The sequence below is a fragment of the Asparagus officinalis genome, chromosome 3, assembly GCF_001876935.1.
Source record: "Asparagus officinalis chromosome 3, Aspof.V1, whole genome shotgun sequence".
Lineage (NCBI taxonomy): Eukaryota > Viridiplantae > Streptophyta > Magnoliopsida > Asparagales > Asparagaceae > Asparagus > Asparagus officinalis.
This window is the reverse complement of record NC_033796.1, coordinates 73,718,305-73,727,577: the sequence shown is the minus strand read 5'-3', so window position 1 is coordinate 73,727,577 and position 9,273 is coordinate 73,718,305. Positions and strand designations below refer to the sequence as shown.

The 9,273-nt window shown below is 35.1% G+C and overlaps 1 protein-coding gene across 1 annotated transcript; it reads right to left on the bottom strand.

Moving 5' to 3' along the window:
* On the bottom strand, positions 2,995–8,656 carry LOC109834331 (nucleolar protein 6-like). Its single transcript, XM_020402332.1, has 13 exons — positions 8,194–8,656; positions 7,864–8,029; positions 7,590–7,706; positions 7,317–7,450; positions 7,024–7,174; positions 6,165–6,232; positions 5,338–5,436; positions 5,023–5,138; positions 3,935–4,109; positions 3,741–3,851; positions 3,568–3,646; positions 3,343–3,486; positions 2,995–3,230 (listed from the first exon to the last, which is right to left on the bottom strand). Exons 1-13 carry the CDS (start codon positions 8,500–8,502, stop codon positions 3,010–3,012), a joined length of 1,890 nt encoding a protein of 629 aa, XP_020257921.1. The 5' UTR covers positions 8,503–8,656; the 3' UTR covers positions 2,995–3,009.

Below are 9,273 nucleotides of genomic sequence, written 5' to 3'. Positions count from 1 at the left end.
GGTTGTATTAAATCAAAAGCGGACCCTTTCATCTGATCCATTTTTACCCTAATCGCCATCTTCAACCACACCATACTCGGCATAACAGTTTCTCATGCAGTGTGCACACTTAAAGGAGGTCATTACATTAGGCACCCAGACTGCACACAACTTTTGCCTAGGCAGATGCCCAGATCGCTTTAAAACAATGATAGTAGTTTTCTATTTTGAAGGAATGGTCTAAAGAAAGCCATAGAAAAGAAATTATAAATCATTGACAACAATAACTAAATCATCATCCACAACAAAATTTTTATATCACAAAGCATAAACTGAAAAAACACTATGATAGGTAGCAGCTTAATTGTTAGTCTGTAGTGTACTCGTATGACATAGATCTTTAAGTATGCCATAATTATCCATTTGTAGTATTTGTCAGAACTCTGTCAGCAAGCACTGGTTAGAAACAAAAGATGCTCAACTTTATAAAATTATCAAGGCTCGCTTCATATAATAGGATTAGATACTTCTCAAGTCAGGCATTAAAAAACTACTTAACCATTACTAGAAAAATTTGCAACAATCACGCCTTGTCCACTTTAAGAATCCATGAATTTATGTAATGAGCATGCTAACATGCTTATAGACAAAAGGAAGCAGGAAACTAGGATGTAGGGGGATTAAACCATTTGATCCACAAATTAAGATGAACATTTATGTCAAACATGATGTTCAATATCTCCACTTGATGGACAATTAAAACTGGATTACAGCATTATATTTCCAGCCCTAATATTGCACTTCTTGGGGTTGTTTGGTTGACAAAAAATAGATCTCCCACAACCTATAATGCAGTTAAATTTCTATTCCCAACACTTGGCTAGTAACAAGTTATTTGTGAATGGTAACTGAATTCACATTTAGTTTTAAAAATTTTACAATATTGCTGCAGAGGATTTGGTTGCAATAAATGCTGAAAGTCCTTCTACAGTTAAAAATTTTACAAATTAATTGCATTCATTATGTTAGTTGATTTCAAATCAGAATATGTAGCTTAGTTTAGTGTTTTACAATTAAGATAAACAAACACTCAATTTGCAATGGAAATACATTTCGTGCAACGGAAAATGCAAATCTAACAACGTCTGCACCTAATCAAACATTGGATATGGATTTGAAAATATATTTTCTAAAAGAAAGCCAGATGTCCAAACAACCAATTTGAGGATAATTTCCTGCAACAAATGTTGTATTTAGCATTTTCTACATGCAACATTTGTTGCATTTACAATTGCAACATGCTAGAATACCCCTTATTGGTTTCTATAACAGGCAGTTTACTTTCCACGGGTTCAAACCGTTTGTTTCAAGGCACCGATCCACCCAATCTTATTACCGATATACAATAGCATCTTTTCCAATATAAAGTACATAGAATCAAGCAATAAATAAATTTGTCACTGTCTCAACATCAACCTACTTGATCTCAAATCTTTGTTGATCAGAAATCAAGTTTGAATGTGCCAGCTGTTATAACACTTCTCGTTCAGTAATATTGTATAGTGTGCCAGATGCTGCAAATTCAAATGGTGGAGGTTTGTGACTTACAGAGATTGAGATTACCGTTCAGGTTCTGTTGAGTTTAATTATTAGTTGTTTGCTGCTTTTGCATTAGGTGATGTTTTCTTGGGTTGATTTAGGATGCATCTTAAAGCTAATTTCCAAGTTTAGAGTTTGCTGGTCTGCTTGAAGTAAACAATGCGTCTTCTATGGAAGTATTTGACAGTTGATCCTTGTGAAACATAACTCTTGCACGCATAAAATTCCCTCAGACAAAAAAAGACAAAGCTATAACACATAATTGCAAAGCACTACATATTGAAAACTGAAACAAAAAATAACATACAAGTTTAACAGCGTAAGTTACATTCTAAGTTGACTACTGTGTTGTCATAGTTGAGGATTGACACGTGAGGGAAGAAAAGAGTTGTAGTTCTATTGAAAAGTAAGAATAGCAGATGGAAGTAAGCTCTCAACCACAGTCCCTAAGATGAATAAATAGTTTTCACTATTTTATGTTTGGATTGAAATAAAAATGACTTCCACTACCTAGAACTAAGTTGGACCAGATTGTTCTTTTTCATAATAGATATGTGCACTTCTAGCATTCCACTTCGGTTTGCTAAGACAGAAACTAAAAAGATCTGAAAACAATAGTGTTCTTTAATTACCACATGCACTTTTATGTGTTCAACTGGTGTGCGTTTAGTATCAATAATTCCCTGTCATAAAGTTTGATGTGATGCGTTAAACTATCTTTTTATTTCACACAATAGCTGAGATTCACACAAGGCTTGGTCATCCTAACTTAGGATGCATGTTGTTTGTATTTTACTTAACTCCTTAATCAAGGGTTCAGTTGTAGGGTGCATGACAAATGAGTCAAGCTCACAATCGAAAACTACACTTAGTCTTTGTCTCTTTGCATATGTGCAGCAAATGAATATTATGAATTACTTCTAGACTTCAAAAACCTCAGAACTATTGCATCACAAAACCGAAGGCTGCAGAAATAGGAACTCCATGGTTCACATTTGAATTGTCAACTGATTGTTTATGAAAGAAAGGCATGCATGCAAATATGGGAGATGCAAGTTACAGCCCCTCCTCTCTTTTATCCAACCACTTTTTTTTGGCTGGTTTACAAAAGGCAAACAGTACCTAAAAGCACAAACTGTGGGATGCTTCAGTTCTTCCTTGTATCTTAAAGTGTATGGCTGCATGACTTTAAAACCCTGAGTGCCTCGAATGTGGTAACATTTTCCTTAAACATCGGTTAAAAAACTAATTTGTTACCCTCATTTTTTAAAAACATTGATGAAAAAACAATGGCATGACATTAAATTAGGTTTAAATTGGTACCGCTTTTGATTATTTTAAAAGGAAAATGATCTAAACCTATTATTAATGTATGTACTAACCACCTAGTATCATGCTATAACAAATATGAAAGAAAAGGATACATATTTACTACCTCACTATATATGGATTTGACCAGCTAAAAAGAGTTAACATCAAGCAAATAAAATGAAACAAGTAAGCATATATTTCGATGCTATTAAACTCATGAAGAGAACCTGGGTCTAGTGGCTTCACACTGGAAATCTTCAAAGGAATTTCTTCTAGTGCACGCAACCGTTTCGACAAAATTTCTAATGCACCAAATAAACTTCCAGAAGACGATGTCAGGTCTGGAGAATGTAAGAAAGGTAGTGCAGTTCATAAAGTTTCCAATGAGTGAGATAGATTTATTAAGCATGAAATACATAATCTGTCACAGAAGGCTAATAATTGAACTCTAACCTTTGCCACGGACATGAAGGCAAAAATCAAGCTGATCAACAATGTGTACCATGTCGTCTTTCAATAGAAGAAAATGCTTAGTTAGAATGTATTCTGTGATCCTTTTAATGATAAGATGCCTTTCCCATGGTTCACATTCCCACACTGCAAGCAAGCAGAAAATCAGTCTCCAATGATCTAATTGATAAACACAGGTATGAAATATCAGAGCAGATGGAAGAATGCCTGTGCTTTCTGCAATGTTTCCATCTCTAAAACGTCTAAGCTCTGCCCTTTCTCCCCAGAATTTTCTGAATTTGACAGACTGGAAAAGATAGTACAAAATTTATTTGGGTTAAGGAAGACGGTAGTAATCCTGTCAACTCACCCAACAAAAGGATAATAAATAAAGAAAATACCTCTTCCTTCTTATCAGCACTTGGTCCAATATCAACCACCCGAAAGCTCTTCTCATGGGAGCTGAGCAATATACCAACAAGCATTGGCTCATCACCAAACTTCGAGAAACCCTAAAGAAAACATTTAGCAGATGCTGATTAACTATGTGATCATTAGTCAGTTCCAAGGAAATATTGGCAAAGAGATAGCATACATCTTCAACATTCCATTTTGAAGGTGTACTTCTCCAGGTGACACGAACTAACTTGGCTCTATCATTAAGCCCTTGTTGTAGATAAGATTGCACATCCTTTTCACATATTCTCCAGCATTCATCATCCAAGCAGAAATCCGATCCGCTAACTTTAGCTTTTCCTTTCAAATTTATTCTGCATTTAAAGCAAACCAATCCTAATGATGTTCCAGAAGACTATCATAATAAGCTGTATTTATCTAGAAGAATTGAGTCGATTAACTATGCAAATTAAATTATAAGAGTCCGAATATGTGGACTTTTTAACAGGAATAAGCCTATGTTTAGCGGTTGAGCTTCATTGGTTTCTAACTTATAGAACATTAAAGAATAAACATTCACTTTCAGGACATTTGATGCACATGGTCATATGGAGGGTGTTTGGGGGAACTTATTTTTTGGTCAAACTAGTTTTAAGTTAGTTTTTTCATATCTACATGTTTGGTAAAATACAATATAAGTTAGCTTATAAGCCTCAATTTAACAAACTCGTATACCCCAGCTTTCAAAAAACTAGCGTATAAACTCACCTAAATAATCTAGGTTTGACCCCCAAAAAAAACTATCCTACACAAACAATTGTTATGGCGTTTTTATCATAAAAGCCAAAAGCCAATAAAAGCCAACATAACTTATAAGCTTCAAAAATAAGTTCTCCCATAATACCCTCATAGTGGATAATATATCGAGCAAATTAAAACTTAAAAAGGAGGATTATGGCCAACAGTTTGATATACAGGGATAATAACATGGTCATGGAATGACAACGAACTTGTAAAGTCATGATTTAATTACACATCAATAATGCACACCTATTAACAACCTAACAGTTAAGGCAGGTACAAAATGGGTGGAATGTCTACTCAGGAACAATAATGGTATGCGCTAGTTTATATGCAGACTGCCTATCGTTTTTTACATTCAACTCTTCCATACCTAGTTACCAGGTGATGCATATAACACCACTGCAGATAACAATCATCCATATATATCACAAACAATATCGTCTCTGCTACTGATTATTTATACTTTGCATTATATATAAGTACCTCAAACAAGAATCAAATTTAGCAGCAAAATCCACCTTGGTCAAGAAAATCTCTTCAAATCCACCATCTCGGCATTTATCAATGCAACTGAGCGTCCAAGAAGCCTCCTCCTGAAGCTGGATAACCAAGAACACAGAAATAATTGAATTTCACATAGAACTTCATGAGAAATGAATAAGCAAATAGAAGTACACAGAAAATTCAGAAACAATGCATGGGAAACTATGGAGAACTCTATAAAAAGAAATAATAAACATGCATGGCAAAATAGCTAAGAAAGAAATTCAGGATGCAGCGAGTTAAATGCAGTTGTACCTCAGAGAAAGCTGTCTTTGTCAAGCGGAATGCCAAGTTAAAATGCCCAGAAGCGTCACATACTAGAACGCCAATGGATTGCAGGTACTGAGCCACATCCTGAAAATTTCCTTCTATGAACATCAACAAAAAATAAAGACAGAGAGAGGGAGAGAGAGAGAGAGAGAGAGGAGAGAGAGAGAGAGAGAGAGAGAGAGATTGAAAGTCTTTCTTAATGAAACACGTAAAATCAGCATATAAAGATTAAATCGACGACTTCTAATATGATCCATCAGATGAAAGAACAATTGTCTGATTCTATAAGTCAGTTAAATAAATCAGATGTGCACAGTACATGTGATTAATTTTACATGACATGCAAGAAACTAATCATTTTTAAATTACTATACTTAAGAAGATAGGAAGATTTTATTTCACCAAGAAAACATGATCAGGAAGGAGAAATTGAATTAAAAAAAACTGTAAGCATAAGCATAGAATGCAGACAATGTACGAGAGAGAGAGGAGAGAGAGAGAGAGAGAGAGAGAGAGATTGAAAGTCTTTCTTAATGAAACACGTAAAATCAGCATATAAAGATTAAATCGACGACTTCTAATATGATCCATCAGATGAAAGAACAATTGTCTGATTCTATAAGTCAGTTAAATAAATCAGATGTGCACAGTACATGTGATTAATTTTACATGACATGCAAGAAACTAATCATTTTTAAATTACTATACTTAAGAAGATAGGAAGATTTTATTTCACCAAGAAAACATGATCAGGAAGGAGAAATTGAATTAAAAAAAACTGTAAGCATAAGCATAGAATGCAGACAATGTACCTCCTTACACATATTGCACTGCCCCTGAGCTTTGAGGAAAAGGCCCTTGTTCCAGAAACTTGCAGTTGCTGCATGAAATAAACTGACCCTTCAGTGAAGATAGAACTTGAAATCGAAGATGCAGACAGTAAAATACTAATAGACTTAAAAGTCAAATCCATCTGCAAGTGCTAACTGAATAGAAAGTTCTAGGAAAAGCAAAGGTCTATAAAAGTTACTAAGCATAACTAATTGCAAGTTTTTCCATGCATAATACACCAAAGAACAATCGAACTAGCAGTACACCAAAAAATCACTTCATAATATATGGCGCTAGAATTTTCTATCTTCCAATAGTAGTAGCATGGTTCTAGTCTCATTCTTCAAATAGGTCTCAATTCCTTGCCATCGTTCCTACCCAACTATTCATCTGTGTCATAGCAAGCTCTTCCAATTCTTCGCTCTTTTTTGGCCCTTTGACAAACACATGTACCAAGAAACTTCAACTTTTGATATAGACACTTGCACCATCTTGGTTTGACTTTAATTTGGGCTCACACCAACCTTCACATCCCCACCCTTCCCCAGCACACACACTAACTTCCCTCCTAAATAAGGTTTAAAACTCAACTGAATTCTCTTATAAATAAGGTCTAAAACTCCACTGACCTAGATTAAATAACAATGCCTACCATGACAAAGATTAAATAACAATGCCTACCATGGCATGTCTAGTTGTATTCAATATATCATTACCAAACTGAATATGTTTTAAATCTTGCGATTATGTGAATATCTAAATGCTAATAATAGACAAATAACACTGTGGTGAGAATCATTCATTATAGTCAATACACCGAGAAAAAAATATACTACTTACATATAAATTTTAGGGTGACTCGGAATATCTGCACTGCATTCATTGACTTAGTAATACGATTTACAACTGCAAGGTATGATAGCATGATGGATAACAAGTATCCATTTAAGCAATCGTGTGCAAAGATGGAATTTCTATTTCGAGCCCAAACCTGCAGTATAATAGCAACGACTCAGCCTTCTAATCTTTAAAAAACTGTGTTCACCACAGCGTTGGCATCAAATGAAGTGACATTCAATTTATGCTTGAAAGAAAAAACATGTGCTGAAGTATTAGAACACGTTATTTCTTACTTTGAGCAAAATTAAAGCGTCTTGCATACTTTTCCATTCATGAAAAGATGTCTGGATAAATTCTGTGTTCTCTTCCAGAAACAAATCTTCCAATATGCTGCTGTTGTACTTTGGAGTAGCTCTAGCAGTGTCACCTTCCAATTAAAAATACAACAAAAATGATATAATTGATACTAAATGAACTAGTGATGTTCTTGCAGTATAACTAAAATACAACTTTTTTCCAAAAAATAAGCCCAACTCCAAGAAAACCAGGTAACAACAAAAAGGTACCTTCATTGAATGCTCGAACATTGTTTCTTGACAAGCTAAGCTTTGTCTCGTCAAACAAAAAGGTGGCGCTAGGAATTATTTTGATGAAAACATCTGAAAGCTCAGCAATCTCCAGAGCTGTATCATATATGGTTTTCTACTTTCAGCATAATAATCAGTGAATCTAAAAGGAAAAGTATTGCTAACTGTCTAGTGAGCAGAGTTCTCCAATAGCCATAAGATTCTTAGAATCAGAAAGTACGTTAAATACACTAAAAAAATGTAGGAGACAAACCTGGATACACCTTAAGCACAGGTTTACGGGCCTCACTCTGAAATGATGACCATTCAATTTTTCGTACGAAAGAGGATGATTTCAGATTTCTCTCAATCACTCGAAGGAAAAGACATCTCTTTGCATGGTACCGATGGTTCAGATAGTCCTTCTCATAAAAACATTCCTAGTATAGACATCAAGCAACAAATTTGTCAATGGATAAATTTCATAATTTTATTCTCCTAGTGCAATTCCAAACATTCCAGTAAACTATCAAATTACTCTAAAATCTTGCGAACTATCAAACTAAATGCATCAAAACAACACAACATTAGATCAAAATCTCACCTTTGGCATTCGAACTATAAGATCAACATTGACATCAGGCTTTGCAACGGCACCAACGGAATAGCTGCCTCCGATTCGAATGGACTCCGGACTCTTAAACGTGAACTCGACCTTATCTGAAGGAACTCCAAGGTCTCTAACGAACCCTAGGGCAGCCTTCGAGCTCACTTGTTGATCGGGTATCGATTTGATGGCGTCTACGATGGAAGAGACTGCTCCATCTAGGGTTTTAATGGCGGATTGATCGAGCTGGACCTCTTTGAGCAGCTCTCGCAACTTCAAACCCATCGGATCCGTTCCGGTTTCCATTGATGACGATAAGGATTTCGATTAATTTTTCTGGCGGCGGTGAGAAAGATGGGAGTATTGAAGCTGCTCTAGGGTTTTAATTAGGGTTTTAGAGTAATGGCGGGAGAGAGGGATGGGATCAAGCGGGGCTCTTTGGATGGTTGTATCGGATGAGGTAGATGGGTCCGTAAAATATAGATACCCGTACCCACTACTTAAATCTAGTGGCAAAACTTTTGAATGCCCATTTTTGCCCCTTTCAACTTTTTAATTTCTATTTTATCCTATATTCATATCCTTATAATTCCCTAATAATCCCTAATTTCCGAATTTATCTGATATGATAATTTAAATTAATTAGTGCTTATTAAAAAATCAAAATTAATTACTTAATTAATTAAAGAAAATCAAGAAGTCTATTTTATAACGCTTTCTTTCTCTCTCTCCCTCCCCCCTCTTATCACTCTCCCCGTCGCCGCTTTCTCCCTCTGTCTAAATTTTGCGATGCTCTCTATCCTCCCCTCAGTTTCATCCGTTAGCAACCAAATCCGTTTACCTCCCCACTCAATCACGCTTCACATCTCTCAACCCATTACTAGGTTAATATAATTGGTACTAATTGCTATGGCTTTTCAATTCCCAATACTTCTTAACTGAAAGTATTAAATTTAGGTTATTTTTTGGTTCTATAAATTACTCACTGCTTAAAGTTTGATGGAGCAAAGAAGATGGTTTTTTTTTCAATTGTAAGCATAAGTGTTGATTATTCTTACTCTTATTTTCTTATTCTTA

Excerpts from the sequence above, each read along its gene's own strand:
- LOC109834331 (XM_020402332.1), bottom strand. The coding sequence starts at position 8,502 with ATGGAAACCGGAACGGATCCGATGGGTTTGAAGTTGCGAGAGCTGCTC. Across the intron at positions 7,707-7,863 it reads TGTGCTTAAGGTGTATCCAG|CTCTGGAGATTGCTGAGCTT; the intron begins GTTTGTCTCCTA and ends TATATGATACAG. Across the intron at positions 3,852-3,934 it reads CAAAATGGAATGTTGAAGAT|GGTTTCTCGAAGTTTGGTGA; the intron begins GTATGCTATCTC and ends TGTTTTCTTTAG.